Source organism: Phaethon aethereus, assembly GCF_964289735.1.
Source record: "Phaethon aethereus genome assembly, chromosome: 2".
In the NCBI taxonomy this organism is placed as follows: domain Eukaryota; kingdom Metazoa; phylum Chordata; class Aves; order Phaethontiformes; family Phaethontidae; genus Phaethon; species Phaethon aethereus.
In genome coordinates this window covers 81,558,818-81,578,821 of record NC_138582.1, presented here as the reverse complement: position 1 = coordinate 81,578,821, position 20,004 = coordinate 81,558,818, and the positions used below count along the sequence as shown (strand labels likewise).

Below are 20,004 nucleotides of genomic sequence, written 5' to 3'. Positions count from 1 at the left end.
CCAACCTTCACAGAATCACAGAAGGTTGGAAAGGACCTTCAAGATCATCAAGTCCAACCATTAATCCAGCGCCACCATGTCCCCTAAACCATGTCTTGAAGTGCCACATCCACACGTTTTTTGAACACAAAAATAATGAAGTAAAGTCTTTCCAGCTACACTCCCTAAAGACCTTAAAATCTGAAAGGAAACAACAGATTTTCCAGGCTGTGGAAAGGAAGCGAAGCAAATTTGTGAAAGTCATGATGACAATATTTGAACGTTTTTGTTAGTTTTTATGTCACATGAAAAACCCTCACTTGCCCTTTCCCCTGTGTCTCATAAGCTGCCAAACTGCAGAGGCTTTGCTGTAATTCTTATTTCCTATAAGACACACACTAACAATTTAGTGATAAATCAGAACTGATGCGATCACTGTACTAGAAATAGAAATTACATGAGGAAGCGGAAAATACGGTATTTTTAGACAGGTATTCAAAGTCAGAACTGAGTACCTAAGCACTATTTTAAAAAGTTCCTCCCCAAAGGAATGTATTTTGTGGATGGCCAGGAGTAAACAGAAAAAGACCAATATACACATTAAACTCACCAACTGCAATTACAACTACTATTTTGCATTACAAACCCACTAGCACTGACGATGATTATTTTTTTACTTCTCAAAACAACGAATTTTTTCTTATTATTTTTAAATTCTCAAAACAGGAATTTTATTCCATGGATATATTTGACCTAAATTTTCAAACTCTGCAGGCTGGCAGATGGACGGCAGTAGGCTAGGTCACGAAGGATCTTAATGGCAGAACTGTGAACTGTACTTTTCTGCATGCCAGCTTGCCCAGACAATAATGGCCGTACAGAGAGCCAGACGCTGACGTCTTTAAACGCGATGGCTGGTTTTCCCCGCCAGCAGTCCAGCGTGAAGCCAGCAGCCCGCGTTGCGCTCTGCGGGGGAGAGGCACCTCAGTAAAACACGCGCAAGAGCTCTGCAGAGCGAACTTTCCCCGTAACCATTTCATATCCACGCATCTGGCCTTGCGGGCAGCGCGGCGCTGCCTGCTCCGGCAGGCACGGGGCACGGGACCCGAGCTGGAAGCGGCACTGCCAGCGCACACCGGCCCCGGGCGCCGCACGCCCGCTCCGCGCTGCCGCAGCCCGCGGTGGAGTCGCCTTTCCTTGGCGCCCATACCGAAGGAGACCCCGTCTTTTTAAAATCCTTCCTCTCTGTGACGTTTATCGCACGGATCGCACGTATTTACGCCATTTAGTCGGCGACGTTAATCCGCTTTGCCACAGAGTTACTGTCTATGTCTCTCAGGGTGACTGGTGCACGGACCTGCTACAGGAGGGCAGGAGCTCCTACTGACCTGATGTCAGGTACTAAAACTCCAAAGAAAGATCATAGTATTTTTTGCTGACACCTGATAGCTAGGGGATTTCATGGATCTGATGACAGCAGAAAAGAGAGTGCTAGACCTGAGATACGAGAAGCACTGGGGAACAGCATCACCTTACTGGAAACCTTCGGGTTTATTTTTCAGGGCTTTTTTTTCCATAGTTGAACCCAGATCCTTAGAGGATGATCAGTTCACTGTGCGTTTGTGACCTGTGAAATGCACGGTAACGATCCCACAGCTGCACACCAAAATACCTCAGCTCTACCTGCACCCATCTGTGCATCTGTGGATGGAGCCTCTGCTCGTAAATCAACTGTGCTGACTGCAATAAGCATAAACTAGGTCAAGCTAAAAATGCCCACAGAAAGAAAAAATCACAATAGTAAGTAAAAGACGTTTCACAATCTTGCGTCTTAGAGAAAAACAAGTTGGGTGATAGATTTTAAGAGAACAGCTGACGTTTATTCACCATGCCTCTCTCTTTTTTTTTTTTTTTTTGTTCCAGGATGGTGACATTGCTTACCGCTTCTAAAATGTCTCATGTGAGTATTAAATATCTCAGTGTGTGACTCACGCCGTATCACTAACAGGATGATTGGGAGGTAATGTATGGCAAGAAAGGACCGCGGTATCTGATAACGTTTTTTACATCCAAAACGAACTTTTTCAAAGTCTTCAGGCAGCTACGTTTATTGCAACAGGTGCAATCTGGTGAGGCAGCTCTCACCTGTCACATTTAATTATCTTGCTTTTGCAGGGAGTTTTCCACATGTGCATAATGGATCCAACACACTCCATGGGAACTTGTACGGAGATAAGCATTGTAAATGCACTGGGGCATCTGACTTCAACAAGCTGCATACGTGCTATTTTAATTCAAGTAAGGTACTAGCAAGATTATCGTGTGCCTAGTACTCAGCTCAGGTTCCTACTGCACAGGCAGTTCTGCTCGTGGGTGCCTACACGCATGGGCATCCCTGTTGCATCCTCACGAGAGGGAGAATTTTCCAGGCTGGGAAATGCCCATGCAGCAGCAGAGGGAAAAGCCAACAGAAAAGAGCACAAACCAACAACAGCCTCCTTTCCACACCTGACGAACAGGCGGCAAGGAGGACGTGGTCCCACCCAACGTAAAGGGCAGCACGACGCAGCCCGGCGCGGATGCCGTCCCGCTGGCTGGTGCTGGCGGGGGGCTCATGGGGGCCCCCGGAGCCACCTGAGCCTCTCCCCACCGCCACCACTCGCAGGCTGCAGGACAGTCTCTGCTTGGGGCGTTGCCCTGATCTCCTCTCTCTCGGATATGAGGAAGACGCTTTCGCTCCGTTGCCAGCGACGTTGAAATTTTCTTTCCCTCCCACCCATGAAACGGCAGGCATGGGTGCCTCCGTGCCTTCAGTCCCCCGTCAAACCACCGGCCGCGGTCGCCCTCCGGGAACGATGTGGGGTTTATTCCAGGCTGGGCTTTCCGCGCGGGGAGCTCTGCCGCAGCGGCGTCCCGGCGACAGGCGGGCTGCCCGGCCTGCCGTGCAGACAGGGCTCGCCCAGCGCCGCGCTGACCGAGGGCCCGTGGCACCCCTGGGAAAGGACCTGCTGCTTCCCAGCCGCAGGTTTCCGTACAGGCGCCATGCAGTACCGCTCGTCCCAGCGGCACCCGAAAGCTCTTCTACTGCGTTTGCGTTTTTCACTAGCTCAGAAGGGCTTTCTGAGTGTCAACGCTACGGTTTTGTCAGTATTCGTGGTACTTCATTTTCCAGAATCAACCAGTACTGGTTATTCCATATTCTTTGTCTAACAAACTATTGGTATTTCATGCTCTTTAGAGAAAAATCTTTCTTTGCAGAAAGAAAAATAGTTTAAATTAACTCCTTTATGTACCTGAGCTTTGACTCTGCCTTCTCTTGAAACCTTTACCAAACCCATATGATACTTCCAGATACGGAGGTACCTTACTGCCTTTCAAAGACAGTCTTCCCTTTCCTTTCATCCCCACCTAAAGACACTTTTATGAATACAGAGCTACTCTCCCATGTTCCCCAATCAAAAACAGGTGTGCCGAGCCTGTTCTCATATGAGCTACAAATAGCAAGACACCTAGTTTTCTTTAAAAAAAAAAAAAAAAAAGGACAAATACCCCCTGAAATACCGTTTTTATGGACGTATGTAATATGTTCGGTTATCTGCCACTTTTCCACTTCAGAAAACTAATAACAATGGCTTACGCGTGAGCCCACCTCCCCAGCAGCAACAGAGACAAAGTTGCCCCAGGGCCCGATTCTGAGCCGTGGTGGCTGCTGCTGGCAGCGTCCCTCCTCCTCGGCGGTCGGTCTGCCTACACACAGGCTGTCCCCAAGATTGGGCCTCGTCGTGTAGTAAGAGGCAAAAGACCAAAAAAAAAACCAAAAACACCCAAAAACCCCCAAGCCACATATGTGAGAGGGTGTTTCAGGATCAGGCTTCAAAACGTTATACATCCGAAACGTGTGAAGCAACAAAAGCCCGACTGTGAGTCATTCCCATTTCGCATCAGCTTGCTTTCAAATTGCTCCCTGTGGAATGTTAACAGACATAATAGAAAATAATAGAATTGAAAAACGGGAACTATTTCCACATAGTGGGTTTTTCCCACAGTGGGTACAATTTGAACTGCTAATTCACTGCCAGATGTGCAACTACAGACTTTGTGACAACCATCCTCTTCCTACGGTACTTAATTATTTCTTCTCGTGACACACAGGGTATGCTACAGGATTATATTTAGCCCAGGTTGGAGGCTTCTCATTTTTGTTTAATGAAAGAACCCTTAAGAAATGGGTAAATTCAAACCTATGCGGCATAACATTTTAAATAATTTAAAAGGGTAACCTTCTGAGAGAAACTTAATTTATGAAAACATTAAAAGCAAACTCCCGTCTCCAGTAAAGCCCATGGGAGTTCTTCATTGCTTTCACATCCTCCAGAGATTTTCTTTTCTATTTAAAAAAATGTACCAGCAGTTTTTAGTAAGTGGCCTTTGTGCAACCGTAACTCAGCCACAAAAGTTAAACCCAATTCCACAGTGCAGTGACAGGCGATATAGGAAGAATATGCACAAAAGTCATTAGCAGGTAATATACTTTTTATGTTAATTGCCAAAAAGCTACCCAGAACAGAATGAGTTGTATAAACAAAGTATGAGAATTGGAAAAGCTACCAAAATTAATGACAAAACCACTGATTTGGGAAAAACTGAAGCGTCATATCAGCTATGTCATCCCACCTGAAAGCTACCTCGTCATATCTGAAATAAGTACACAGTATTTGCGAACGAGTGTTATACCAATTTTAGTACCAGCATAGTTAATGATTTCCAAAACCATAACACACCAGGAAATACCACCAGTCCTTTCAAATGACACTAGTCTGGGCACTTTGAATTGAAAAGCCTAACACCAATGGCAAATTAGGAGAACCACTCGGGACTCGGAGAAAACCCAGGCCAAGTGCTGGCTGTGTGGACACTGTTGGTCCACCCCAGAGAGGGGCTAACGCCGAGCAGGGTGGACGTGCTCCCGTGCCAGAGATGGTTTCCTCCGGCAGTGCACACGCAGCCTGTGCTCAGCTAGTGGGACCTTCTGCAAGTAAAAGGTTGCTGATGCTTTTCCAAATCAATCTTTATTTCAAAATTAACAGTGAGTTTTTGTTGGTGATCATGCCTCACTTTTCTTTAGAGGAAGAAAAACTTGTTTTAATGAAATGTAATTTAAAATAAACCTGATACACATCAGGCTTATCTGGCATCAAGCAACCAACACCTGTAAAGTCATCTCAGTCTCGCTATCATTCTCCTCTGTGAAGATCAAGTACCACCAACACATACAGTATTATGATAAATCATCCGATTTCTGTTGGGTCTTGGTTACACAGAAATCATTACCACAATGCATAACGGGGCTTTGGTTTTTTATCTTTCAGCCTATCTCTTCTTGAGTAGTAGAACAGATTTGGAATGCAATAGTACCTGCTGAAATGTCTGGATGGATCCAAATAGATATTTTGATTACTTCTACTCCTTGTTCAACATTTGTTAGTATTTATTCTCATAGTTTGTATTACTCCCAAGTGCACACACAAGACCATGTGACTAAAATTAACATGACAATGAGTGGTTCCCGTGGCACATGCAAAAGTGAACCTATCTCAAAAGCCTTTTTGAAACGTCCCCTGAAACCCAGTGACAAGCCGGACAGTGATAAACAAGCAAGTCCCACACCTGTGAAAAGGACATTACCCAGTGAGGGGCTGACCGTCTCCATCCCTGCCTTTCCACCTGGCAGCCCCGACTCTGGTCCCCCAGGAGCCACAGCCCGCACCACCGCTTCCCGTGCTAGCAGGGGCAAAGGACGTGAAGGGAACAGTGGACTAGATGAACTGTGAAGGTCCCTTCCAACCCAAAATATTCTATGATTCTATGATGCTGAAGGATGTGGCACTGGAGACCCGCTGTCCCTCGCAGCTGGCACCTGAATCCATTACTCCTGTGGTGCTTCTTAGCACAGCTCAGTGCCTGAGATGGGACCATTTATTCTTTCTTCCTCAGAGACCATACCTCCAGACCTGCCTTGATAGACAAGGGACTAGACAATAACTCACCAGTACTTTGCTGGGAGATGAAGAATTTGGAAATTTTGGGGCTTTTGGATCCGCTTTCTTTCCCAACATACTTGCAGCCTGGTAGCTCCTACAGGGTACTGAAACTCAAAAGGATGTGATTTTTCAGAGCAATTAGGTGCTTCTTAGCAATGCCGGCTGTTTCAACTTCCATCTTTTTCCCGAGAAACAGTATTGGCATGCGCTTTGTTTCAGGGCAGACATGAGGCCTGAAAAGAGATTTCCACACAGAGTAGTATCCTAATTCGAGGAGCACTCCTTGCCCAAAGATTTGAAACACTCCTAAGGCCAAGCAATTGTGCTACCTTAGGCTCATGGAGAAGTGCTACTGGAAACTACGTTTTTTTTTCTGTAGGTTAGAAATCTTAGCCCTTGAGGAGGCGAAGGTAGAAGAACAACAGCGCCCAGCGATGAATCACTTCCACTAGTGTGTGTGGGGGTATGTCAGGTATCAGAAGAGTTGCTGGGATCAAAGCAAGGCAGGGGTTTCTCTGTATAGACACGCATTCTTTACATATGATGATGCACACTGAAACTGATTGAACGGCTCAGAAATGAATGCCTAAATACCACCACAAAACAGCACCAAGCTACAGCTTGGTTTAGTTATGTCATTTAGTCATGTTATTTAGATATCATAGTCTTATGATATCCTCTCTAAAAAAAAAAAAACAAAATCTGCTAATGACTATAGATACAGCACGGAAAACCTAAAGCAGCAGAACAGCGACTGAAGGCTTTCGGGGCTGCGAACCTCTGTGCAGTGTCGCACTAATGGAAGGTGCCCTCTGCTTCTCAACTTCTGATTCTGAATTTGCCACAGCCATGCAGCCCACATACCAGACGTTGGGTCTCTAAAATCAACCTTTTTAAACTTATTCATACTCAAAACAGTTTTTGAGCTCCAAGTTCTGTGGTTGGCTTCTGCTTAGGGGTGAATTGGAAATACAACTGAAATCTGAGGGCCCATCCCGTCGAAGAAGTCCCTGCCTTCTTCCTCCCTGGGAAGAAGGGTTAAACACCTCTGACGGCTTTCAGGCCACACAAATTCTGTCACAGACGTGATTATATTCCAGAAAGAAACCTCTGCGGACTCTCTGTCCAAAGTCCGGCCAGCTGGAAAACCCCTCAATAACCACTGAGCCACAGGGGAGCAAGCTGAGTACAAACCACTCCTCTAAGGTCACCTTGAAGCCACCAAGCAGCGTCAGTTACTTCAGCAGTCCCTTACAGTAAGGAGAATTCCCAGATCTTTCTGGAGAGGTCCGATTTTAAGGCACCTTCGACACTACCAATGCTCTGTGCAAGATACCATTTTATGGAGCTGAAAAGCCAGAACCTCAATGCTTACATTTAGAGCAATAGTAGGGAGGCAAAGCAAAACCAGGAAAAAAATAGTAAAAATTGCTCATTTGCTGCTATAAGAAGATTTAGGATTCCTGGGATAGACAGCAAAAAGGAAAAAAACCTTCTTTTTCATGTTCCAGGATGCTTGCAGAGTTTTCTTACCCTGTATCAGGCTGCGGTTAAAAACCTGAGTGTTCTGCAATGGGAGTCTTCAGTCCCGCCATAAGCAGAGGAGAGCAGTGTCACTGTCTCTTTCCATCCCCTTTACTGCAGGATTTAAACCAGACTTTTCTAAAGATGATTACTCTTCACGGACTTTTTGGAAGCTCCTTTCTCCCTCTTAAGTTCTTTTGGACCTACTCTTCTTTGCAGCTTCAGCATCAAAAGGAACTTTTGTCCAAAGTTGCTTAGATGTTTACAATGCCTATGCATTACTTCCAAATAACTCTTTTAAAACACCAAGCTACAAGAACCCCAAATTTATCTAAACCTTGCATTTTGGAGAGCATTTCATGCCTCAATAAAACTTCAGGGAAAGGATCTTAGGAACCTTTAAGGGAGAAAATTAGTGCCGATATTCCTTCTTAAGTAATTCCTCCATGAGAATATAAATTTCCATTTCCTAATGGGATGAAGGAATTAGCAGTGTCACATTATGCCCTGTGAAATAAACCTCAAAGATCCTCCTGGAAAAATGCAGTAAGGCATCCTGAGGTCACAGTTCTTACCTGTGTTACAGACATGTGCTATTAAAGACACCATTATAGATCTGTTACAATTATTGATGACAGATGTCCTGGACAACCAGTCTTGTTAGACTATCATTAGATTTTAAATGCAGCTATATTTTATTATATCTGGAGTCAACTGGTGCTCAGCTGCGTAACCAGGATCATTGCTGCATTTCTGAGGAGCTCTGCGAATCCAAATACTTGATCTAAGATACCAACATGAAACACTGCTTAAACTAGAACTAAAGATTGCAATGACCTTCTGGGCTATCATCGGGCTAAAAACATCCCTCCTGTTTCATACATTTTGCATTAAGCAACTTGTCAAAATGCATCAAGGAAACCACTCTTCATCACTGCACGGCTTCAAACTAGATCAAACTTGTACAACTTTCTCATGTTGATGAGGTCTTCAAATCTGTAGCCATCAATTTCAGTCAGAGTTACAACTGTTAGCTAATCCTGCTTTTGACGTTAAGTACAAATGATATCTTACTACCTGTCAACTGCATGGAGGATGCAGCAGGTCGGGTCGCACATTTCCAGCAGTCTGCTAAAGACCTGCATTTCCATTCTTCATGTCTAAGCACCCTCATGGTCCTTATTGATTGTTCCCATTAGTCCACAGAAATCATGTTCAGGGCATATACTTCTTCTTAAGTTATTTTAAAGGATATGTTTCTGTGCCAGATTTACAAAGGCATTACTCACTTAACACTTCAGACAAACGCAGACGAGGATAGGCAGACAGCTAACCTGCCCACGCTCTTCTGACAACGCCTCCGAGTGCCCATCTGTATCAATCTGGTCCCTACTCTGGTTAGCTCACCAAATTCCCTTTTAGCCAACCGACTTCATATTTTCCATGCTCTATCTACTCCTTTCTGACGGCTTCCTTTGAGTTGTAATTACAGTATTTGAAGGGTTCTCAATTTGTTTTGAGTGGCTTCTGTATTTTGCCATCTACTATTCCTTGCCGTGCCTTGCTCACTGACTTCCTTTTTAAACACATATGTATTTCCAGGAACTTTTTTAATGCATTTGGGTATTTCTGTACTTTTCTGAAAGATTTAAATTAGATTACTTTTGCCATTAGGGTCTTCTTAAAACTACTTCCAACTTAAAAAATTCCCTTTCATGGTTTAGTGTCATGATGTTAAGTCTCAGTACGATCCCTCCCATGAGAATACCTTGTACGGCAGAATATGAAGGAACTGAAACTGCCTGTGTATATATGAAAAAGTTCCCAGCACTGTAGCAGATGATGCTCCTCAAATCCTTTTTCTGTCATGAGATGACTTGCACTGTATGCCATGACAACTGAAAAGCAATACATGACAAAGAGATCTTTATCCCTCACCACAAAATTCTGCATTCCTAATTTTGTATTTTTACTAGTTAACATCGTGACAATAACAAAAATAATAAAAACAGGTGGATGGAGTGTTACACAAGCTCTGGCACTTTTTCCGATATGTGACTTTCTAGAAAAGCATTATCCAGCACAATATTCCCTTACCCGGGAAGCAGGAGCTGAACCACTGGCTCCCCGTCCTTCTCAGCCAGTCAGAGTTTTAGGAGCACAGCCCTTTGGCAAAGACAAATTTGGGTGTCAGCTCCATGGAGGACTCACTGTGCATCTCTCCGTGAAAAATTCTGAAGGGTAACGCTCCCTAAACTAGCTGAGCTGCCTGAAGCAACCTCGCTGTGCCAGTACAAAGCCTGTGGGCTACTTGGCCTTGCTGAGGAGCAGTCCACGGCACAAAGCAGGGAGACCAGTACAACATCTCTGATGCCTCCAACGCCATCCAGGTCCAGTAAGGAGACCGGGTGAGTGATGCCATACCGAAACGTTCTTTTACAGCCAGCAACAGACAAACCAACCGAGGCTGCATTCAGAGAAACATCTCCACTTGATTCAGGGGGTAGCTCTCTGATGCTGTTCCATGCAGAGCATCCACTCCAGGAGGTACGCATGGTGCCCCAATGAGGACTCTCATGTGCCCAGTCTCTGCAAACTTTCAAAACTCAGCAGAGGGAGGCTCTTTGGTAGGCGTGTGGTGGCACAGCAGCTACAGCATGAGCATAACATAGACGCCTGAATCACCCTCTGGAGAAACGCACTGCTCTCTGCTGAGAAAAGGAGAGAAGGGAAACCATCTTCCTAATCCATGCACTACAACACGATGTGGACGCCTCACCCACCCCACCCCGAAAACTTCTCTGCTGCTCCTACTTCTCTAGGCTTACTTCCATGGTTGGCACCATCCTACATTCTCACAAGCTTTTCAAGTAAGTTTCTGGCCAGGATGTCGCTGACTTATTTTTGTTTATTGACTAACAGCAACTTCCAGGCTTTTGATGCATCATTGTCCCTCTCCAGGTAACTCTTCATTTGTTTTTTCTACTCAGCATCATGACAGTGGAAATCAAAAGAAATTCAGATCAAGAAGAACTACAGCCTTCAAAACCCTGTTTCCTTCCTTCAGCAGAAAAAGAAGAGGAGCAAACAAACAAACAAATCCAGGCCCACTTGGTGATGGAGCTGCAGAACTATTGTGCTTCAAAGGAAAACTTACTCCAGAGCAGTACCGATCAACAGCATCCTGTAGAAAGCATTAATGGGAAAAGTTAACTGTGTTCATCTATGGACTTGGGAGTATTTTCTGAAAGGAGAAGGAGGAGCTTACAAGTTGAGCCACATAGATTATTTTGTCTTCACACATTTCAAGGGGGCAAAATGAAGATCACAAATGTATGATCCCCGCTGTATAATGGTATACTTAAAACAATAAACAGTTTAATTGCAAATTGGTTCCTAGTTATCTATGGAACTGGACAAAAGACTCATTGAACAGTGACATAAAAGATGAAAAGCTGAAAAAGACAACAGAATATTCTTGTACATATATCAACTCTAAAATATGGAGTTACAGAATACCTACTAATACAGTCTATACCACATGGACAGTTAACGCAAGATCTTTCTGAGGATGAATCACAGCATCACATCACCAAGGTTGGAAAGGACCTTCAAGATCATCAAGTCCAACCATTAATCCAGTGCCACCATGTCCTAAACCATGTCCTGAAGTGCCACACCCACATGTTTTTTGAACACTTCCAGTGACGGTGACTCCACCACCTCCCTGAGCAGCCTGTTCCAATGCCTGACCACCCTCTCGGTGAAGTCATTTTTCCTAATATCCAATCTAAACCTCCCCTGGCGCAACTTGAGGCCATTTCCTCTCGTCCTATCGCTGGTTACTTGGGAGAAGAGACCAACACCCACCTCACCACAACCCCCGTTCAGGTAATTGTAGAGAGCGATAAGGTCTCCCCTCAGCCTCCTCTTCTCCAGACTGAACAACCCCAGTTCCCTCAGCTGCTCCTCATCAGACTTGTGCTCCAGCCCCCTCACCAGCTTCGTTGCCCTTCTCTGGACATGCTCCAGCACCTCAGCATCCTTCTTGTAGTGAGGGGCCCAAAACTGAACACAGGATTCGAGGTGCAGCCTCACCAGTGCCGAGTACAGGGGCACGATCACTTCCCTACTCCTGCTGGCCACACTATTTCGGATACAGGCCAGGATGCTGTTGGCCTTCTTGGCCACCTGGGCACACTGCCGGCTCATGTTCAGCCAGCTGTCAACCAGCACCCCCAGGTCCTTTTCTGCTGGGCAGCTCTCCAGCCACTCCTCCCCAACCCTGTAGCGTTGCCTGGGGTTGTTGTGGCCAAAGTGCAGGACCCAGCACTTGGCCTTATTAAACCTCATAGAGTTAATTAGTATTGCAATTAGTATTACTATGAGCTGCAGTGATTACTTTCAATCTAGCACGAGAATGTCCTTCACCTTTTCTCTCTCTCCCCCATCCTTTATTGCCTTCTCTATTGTCATGGCAAATTTCTAAATTTGCTTTCTTTCTGTGGTTAGGTAACACCAGATTTTGAAACTGTGCCTTTCTGAGTATATATAATCCTGGTCTCCAGGCAAGATTTAATATTAAGTGATGCTAAACTTATGAGATGCAAATATCTGAAATTCTGGAAATGTGGCTAGTAAGGAGGCAAAACCAGTCCCCAATAGCATGTGGAGAAAAGCGGCATCATTATCCAGATGACGCTCTGGTCTCAGACAGGTCAGGAGATTTCACCGGAGCCACAATGTTATTTTCTCACATCTGTATTTGCAAATCCCTCTTCATTGCCAGTATGAGGCAGGTAAATACATCAACATTAATGGATGAGAGGCTGCTTTGCATGATCTGCAATTAGTATTATTATACGCTGTCATAGTTGTTTTCCAAATATTTTGGGATTAGATTTGGCAAGGAGGGGAAACAAGCAGTACTGAGCCGGTCTTTCAGGACTCCATACACAGAGAGCAAGAGAAGATGCAGGGATCCATCCTTCGGGGACTGTGTGCAGACAATGATCCATAAACTGCTGCTGTCTCGACAGCAATGAGAACAAGACAGGGAAGCTAACGGGTCTTCAGGCTATTCGTGGCAACTGATAAATCGGAGGTGGTGGAGCTGATTTACTGCAGGAAGACGAATTTAATGAAAACCTACGCCTGGCAGGAGGATCTGCAGCTCGCAACCGGAGCACGGGAAAAATAGGCTTCTGTAGACAAGCTGCCATCCAGCCCTGGAAAATTGTCTCAAAAGAGAGAATTGATGCATTTTCATTACGAAGAGCAAGGAAAATAAGTAAGATTACCTCTGGATATTGGTATTTTTTTAAATAATTCCTTCCGAATCTTGAATTTACACATAGAATTGTTTTAGGGCCGAGGTCAAAATTTAAAAACAAAACAATGGCAAAACTCCAGCTGTTTGTACCCAAATTCATTTTAAGAATTTAACCATTAATAAGTTTCTTCATGCAATGTTTTGAGATTTGAGTTTAATTACTTTCAGGATCAAAATATGGCATTGCCATACTACCATAACCTGTTACGTGTTTTGTCTATTTTGAAAAAAAGTCATTTTTAAATTGTGAAACTGTCCTGTACATACATAGCAGAGGTTATCAGATCAGGGTTGTGAAAATCATTAATATACCCAGTTGGACAGCCCTCCCTTCACCGTCCTGCTTCTCAAGAAGCAAGTTATTCTTCCTTCTCTCTCCTACCTCACAGAAAAAAAACAAGATCAAAAAAAAAAAGAAAAGATGCTTTCCAATAAATGCACGCCATATAATATTGTAAACAAACATTATCCTGGTGAAGGAAGATGCTGAAAGCCAACAGTACAGATTTCAGCAATTGAAAAATTTTCTTAGCACAAGTAGTGTCTGTAACTCCTTCAGTTACTTTTTGGCAGTAAAACTAAGTTTTGCTTATGGGTAATGCGCAATGATTTTATATGACATGCAAATTCAAGCGCTGCAAAAATTCCACAGATAGGGCGTTAAAAGAGCTGAGCAAAACTTCCTTTTTGTCAGGTAAAGTTCCCTGAAAAATGGTGCCTATTCTTTTGCAAAATAATGTGAATTTGCCCTGGTTTTCTCAACGGCACTGTATGGGAAAAAAACTGGGACTAGATACACAAAATCAGTGTTGTTTTTCTGCTTTCTATTTAAAGCCTGTGGAGAGCAGAGTGCAGTTTAACCAGGCAGACAGCTTGCGGGCCGATCCCCGGCTCCCATCCCGGGCAAGAGGGGATGAGGAGCGCGTCGGCTGGCCCACCCTGCCGCGGGGACGTCAGGACTGCAAGTCACGCCTGACATTTCAAGCTTCCCGGCAGAAAGGTTGTTCCCATCCCATTCCCATCTGTCTGGAAGAGTCAGACTGTCCTGCTCTGTATCGCTGCGAGGGTTGATAGCCCCTCAGGCAGAGGAAGAAACTGAATTTATGTTACACCTATGGTGGGGCCAAACCTTCATACGCTTGAGGCACGCGGCAGCAGTGGGACTCAGCGGAGGTGAGGGTCCACGCAGTGCCGGGGCTGGGCTTAGGCTCCAGCTCAGGCCTAGACCTCATACACAGGATTGATGTACCTACAGGATCTTCAAAATCTCCTGTAACGTACGTTTGGATCTCGCATGTTACCGACTGAGAGCACGGCTACACCGTATGTTAGCCTGGGCAGAAAAGTTGCTTCAAAACATTTCTAACCTCTGCTGCTCATTCCTACCCCCGTGCCATAGCTTGCTGCCCCCTCAGATGTCTTAACACAACTTTTTCTACTTTTATCTTTTGCAGAAGCTTACTGTAAATCAGATCACTAAGAAATCTGTATTAAAAACAATCTTTTGGTGGAGAAATAAAGATATTTTGTAGGAAAAATCCTACAAGTACATACATTTACGACACAAAAAAAGCCCCAAACCCAAATTATTGCCTTATTTTTGATGCAGAGACCACTTATTCTGCCAGAATGTACAAGCCAGTTACCCAAAATGACTTACGCATTCTTTGAAAACATTCCTGTCATAGACTAGACACAGAAAAGTTTTTTGAGACTGTTTATGCAAACTACAGGTAAAAATTTCTTAGTTTTAATATAAATTGTAGTAATGCTACCGAGAGGAATTGCTGTTGCAGTCTTCAATATTGTTGATGAAATGTCCCAGTTACATGTTACCCAGAAAATTTTCCCCAAGTTTTCACCTTCTGATTTAGTGAAGTAGACTTCTGTCCCTGCAATTAACTAAGTAACAGGCAAAATCTGAACCACAAACCTTGTACTGACACAAAACCCAAAAGTAGTTCACCAGCAACAAAAGAAATACCAGGAGAACTCCGAAAACTCTGATTTTAGTGTAGGAACCCCCCGAGCCTTGCCTGGCTCTAGGAACCGGGAACAGGCTTACATTGGGGGGGGGGGGGGAGGTGGAGGAGGAGGGAGGGGAGCTAAAGAAAGAAAGAAAAAAAAAAAGGAAAACACAGCTTTAATCAGTTGATCAGTTATTCAAATTCTCGAGGTTAAAAGGCTGAAGTACTGCAGGGGTGGGCTGGCCAGCAAAGAGAGGGGCGTAGCCCTGCTGAACACAACCCTTACGAGCGAAGCCACTCTCTCTCCCCAATAAACTGCCGGAAGATAAGACCCGACTACAAAACGGACGGCGGGAAAACCGGAAACTCCACTTTTCTCCCGTCCCAAAAACCGGACCCTTTGCCAGAGGCGCCAAGCCGCTCCCAGCAGGGCGAAGCTTCGCGCCCCGCTCCGGCCCCCGCTGCGTGGGGTCCTGTCCCCGCCCGGGACTGCAGACCAGCGCCCCTTCACGGGAAAGCGGCGTCCGCCGACCCACGCCCGGCCGCGGCTCCACTCCGCGGGGCCGGGGGGCTCGGGCGCGGCGGCGCTCGCCCCTCGGCGGGGATGCCCGCGGCGCGGGGTGCTCACCCGGCGGTTGCGGTCGGTCTCCCGCACCTCCTCCTCCCGGGGGCCTTGGCGGAGGAGCGCCTTGAGCACCACGGTGTTGTTGGTGCAGCAGGCTCGGAAGAGGCTGAGCGGCTCGGGGCTGCCGCGGTCCCCCTGCTCCAGCGACCAGCCGTCCTCTTCCTCCTCCTCCTCGTCTTCCAGCCCCGCCAGAGGGTAGAAGGAATCGTCCGAGGCGATGCTGCAGGTGTCGGGCAGCTCGGAGAAGTCCTCGTACTCCTCGCAGTCCTCTTCCTCCTCGTCCTCATCCTCCTCCTCTTCGTCCAGCCCCTCGGCAGCAGCCCCCGCCGCCCCCTGCTCGGGGCTGCTCTCCGCCTCAGCGCTGGGCACCTCCGCCGCGGGCGCGGGGCCGACCCGCTCCCCGGCCAGCTGCTCCCCGTCCCCCGACAGCAGCACCATGGTGACCCCGGGCCGGGACGCGGGAGCTTCCCCTCCGCTCCGAGCGGTTCCGCCGGGCCCCCTCGGCCGCCGGGCGCTGCCCGGCGCCGGGGGGGCTCAAGCCGGCCGGCGCCCCCGGGAGTGGCGGCTCCTCCCCGTGCGAGCCGGCGGCGGGACGGGCACCTCTCTGCCCCCCGCTTTCACGCAAGTTTCAGGCCCCTCCGGCCGGTGGCCCCGCAGCAGCCCGGCGGCCGACCGCCCCCGGGCCGGGGCATGCTGCCGCTTTTGGGGTTTCCCCGGGGGCCGCGCCGGGGCTCGCTCCCTCTGCGGGAGAGGCTGCCGGCGGGCAGGGCAGGGCAGGGCGGGTCTGGTGAGGGGAGGCAGCTGGCAAACTCCCGGCCCGTAATCCGCTCAGCATCTCTTTGAGAAGATCGGGGCTCGGCTTAGCGCGCTGACATCAGGGCCGCGCAGGAAAGGCGGCCTGGGGGGAGCGGGGGGGCCCTGCGCGCCCCCTGACCCAGCGGCAGCTGCCGGCTGGGAAACCCGAATTCCCGGAGCCCCTCCAAGCTCGGCGCCCGGGCAAGCGGCGTGCTTTGCCTCTCGGCGGTGGCTGCGCTTCTGGGCGGAGAGATCGCCCACCGCAAGCCCACCCGCGGGTGGGAGAGGTGGGGGCAGTGGGGAGAGGGTGCCACGAGTCGTTCGGCACGAATTGCGGGATCGCCGTGATGACAGCGATGTATGCGAAACTTCAGGACTACAACCAGCCCGTGTAGAATTCATCTTTTTAAATAAATACTGAAAATAAGGCAAATGGTTACACAAAATTTGAACGCTTTGAGGGAGAGCTTACTTTAAAGCAAATAATCATTAAATCACATAACAGAGCCCTGACAGTTTAACAACTGTAGAGATGTCAGGCACGTACTTTTTATGGAAGGGATTTGGAGATTAGGTTGAGAGGAATAATGCACGTATAAACTGAGGTCTCGTTTTGTCACAGTTCTTCTGAAACCTTTTTCCCTTTCAAATACCATGGATTAGCACCGTTCTCTGGCAGGGAAACAGTGGGGGAAAGCCTTTGGCCAACAACACAGGATGGATGGTTTCTTCAACAGCACTTTGAAATGAACCTTATATTACAGAATCACAGAATCATAGAATAGTTTGGGTTGGAAGGGACCTTCAAAGGCCATCTCGTCCAACCCCACTGCAAGGACCAGAGACATCTTCAACTAGATCAGGTTGCTCAGAGCCCCGTCCAACCTGACCTGGAATGTTTCCAGGGATGGGGCATCTACCACCTCTTTGGGCAACCTGTGCCAGTGTTTCACTACCCTCAGTGGGAAAAATTTCTTTGTTCTATCTAGTCTAAATCTACCCTCTTTTAGTTTAAAACCATTACCCCTTGTCCTATCACTACAGGTCCTGCTAAAATGTCTGTCCTCATCTTCCCTGTAGGCCCCCTTTAAGTACTGGAAGGCTGCAATAAGGTCTCCCCGTAGCCTTCTCTTCTCCAGGCTGAACAACCCCAACTCTCTCAGCCTGTCCTCACAGGAGAGGTGTTCCATCCCTCTGATCATTTTGGTGGCCTCCTCCGGACCCACTCGAACAGGTCCATGTCTCTCCTGTGCTGAGGGCGCCAGAGCTGGATGCAGGACTCCAGGTGGGGTCTCCCCAGAGCAGAGGGGCAGAATCCCCTCCCTCCACCTGCTGGCCACGCTGCTTTGGATGCAGCCCAGGGTACAGTTGGCCTTCTGGGCTGCAAGCGCACATTGCGGGCTCATGTCCAGCTTTTCATATATATGATGTGCTTCAGGCAGGTGGATGTCCAGGGTCTGAGTCCCTGTCTGTCTGATGGGAAAGAAATGAGCTGGCATGAGGTGAGGTAGAGTATGATACACGCTTTTTCATTAAAAGAAGGTAGGAATGGAAAGTAAAGCGTAGCTGTGAGTAAAGGAGTCTGAGTAGTAGGTGTTTACAGTCTTTCAAGAAAACGTCATGTGAACCAGACGTCACGGGTGATACAAAGCCCAGTGGCTTCTTGCTGATCTCTACCTGGCCGGGTTAGCCCAGCACCTAGCAGAAGGATATCTGTAATCAGAATTAGTAATAAATAGCTCCCTGATTGGCTGCTTCTGCAAAGAAGCTAAACTGGGAAAAAAGGAGATTAAACTATTCTCCTACCTCCAGACACCTCTGAGATCACAGCTGACGTGTATTAACAGCCATGTTCATGCTGATGCTGCCAGTCTTTGGTTATTTCTTTGTGGAAAGCGAGGCCCTCACTCTGGTACTGCTATAGGTGTCTGTTCCCAAATCAAATGCTTCCGAGTTGGCTTTACCTGCAGCATGACAAGCTCCATAGGATTAGCTTTTTACCCTTATTGTTAATTGGTAATTAACAGATTATCAATTTGTTAAGTATTTGCATTCACAAAGTTTAAGGGCTCTATTCAGTTTATTTTTGTTTCCTACTCCATTAGTGTGGCCAGTGATCTGCTCAATGGAATGTCATTTCTTAGTGGCACTTGTATTTTGGAAGAACTTAATTTTTCCTTAAGACCCTGCAGCTGGCGGGGAGCTTTTGCATTGTTCTCAGCCTGAACACATCGTAAAAGCTCAGGAAGACATTTGGCTCTAGTAACTTTGAATAGCAGAAAAAAAAAAAAAAAAAATTCTAACTAGATGGGGACAAAAATTTTGGGGGGTGAAGATTCAGCTCAGCTGTAAGAACTGATTCATCAGATATACTTGCTTTATTTCTGTCACAAGAATAAAGATTTACTTTATTTACCAGATTGGGGGGGGGTATTTATTTATTTATTTATATGAAATATCTTAACAAAGATGAAGGCAGCAGCAACCTTGAATAGAAAAAAAAAAAACCCAACATACCAAAAAACCCTAATTTTAAGTAGAGGGAAACAGCAGCTATTTCAATACAAGAAAAAAAAATGTTTGACTCTGAAAATTCATGCTTTTTTTTTATCCTCTGCTCAGAATTTACCTTACTGGCTTATTAATGGAGAAGAAATGAATCCGCGGGCTCCCAGAGCTGGAGTGGTTCTGCGGGGACCTCAGAGACGAAAACTCTTTTCTCTCGCCTGAGCTTGACGCTTTCATCCTTTCTCTCCAAGAACAGTGCTGTGTTGCTTGAGCTTTCAAAGCAAGGCGTCAGGCTCGTACAGAGCAGACACTGTGTTTCCCATTGAATTTTTCACTTTTACACCCGCTGTTGAGACTGTAGTTCAAATTATTTAATCTCCGTGCAGCTTGACAATAAGCTAGAACAGAAAGGTGCAGCTAAATGGATATAAACGGTTACATGGTTCCTTAAGATGATGCTGCAGCGGTTTATCTTGTCAGCATAGAGGCTCCCACCGAGGCTAGTCTGTTCAGGCACGGTTATAGGTTTAAAACAGATTATGCCCGGTTTCTCAGTTATTTCAGTGACACAGCTCGTAGGTGGCAAACAGGGTTTCTTGTCATTTGTGCTTCAGTGTGCAAATCAAATTAAAACAGTGTGAAGAAAGGCCATAGAATAAATCTGCAAATGCTTTCAAATTATTAAAAAAAAAAAAAAAAGCTGTTTTCATGGCATTTGTAAGAGGACAGCTTCAAACCTTGCATCTAGAAAAGATACCAGTTAACATAATTGAAATTAAGTGCTGGTATTTATAAAATTTTTAAAAAAGCAAAGAAATAAACATTATAATCTTAAAGCAAATAGCCCAGAATTATTAGTCATTATCATCATCAGCATCTCATCAAAATTTATTGCTGGGAATCAACAAGGCAGGAAATTAAAATATCCAGAGCAGATCCCACCTGTCCCTATGCAGACAAAGCTTCCCTTGAAGAAATCAATTTTTGGAATGACTATAGCACCAGGCACCCCCAGTTTGCCTCATTAAGGTCTGTAAACCATTTCATTTACAAACAATTCTGAGACTGAGATTTAATGAGATTCACGTGCGATAGTAATATTAGTATGAAGATTCAGTGAGTGTTAAGTGTCCTTCTCACATTCAAGAATTTAACCTAAGGAAAAAATTCACAACACACTGAAAGTTATCACCAGTATTCTTAAAAATGAAATCTAGTCAGAACAAAACCATT

The 20,004-nt window shown here is 46.2% G+C and overlaps 1 protein-coding gene across 1 annotated transcript in view; it reads right to left on the bottom strand.

Annotated features, from left to right (window-relative positions):
* ANKRD33B (ankyrin repeat domain 33B) overlaps positions 1-16,112 on the bottom strand; it is a gene marked incomplete at its 3' end in the record, with an annotated part of 46,204 nt that extends 30,092 nt beyond the window's left edge. Inside the window, exon 1 of the mRNA XM_081996649.1 lies at positions 15,472-16,112. Within this exon, the coding sequence (XP_081852775.1) occupies positions 15,472-15,906 (435 nt within the window). The 5' untranslated portion in view covers positions 15,907-16,112. The remainder of the gene's footprint in view (positions 1-15,471) is intronic.
* Between the last annotated feature and the right edge of the window lie 3,892 nt (positions 16,113-20,004).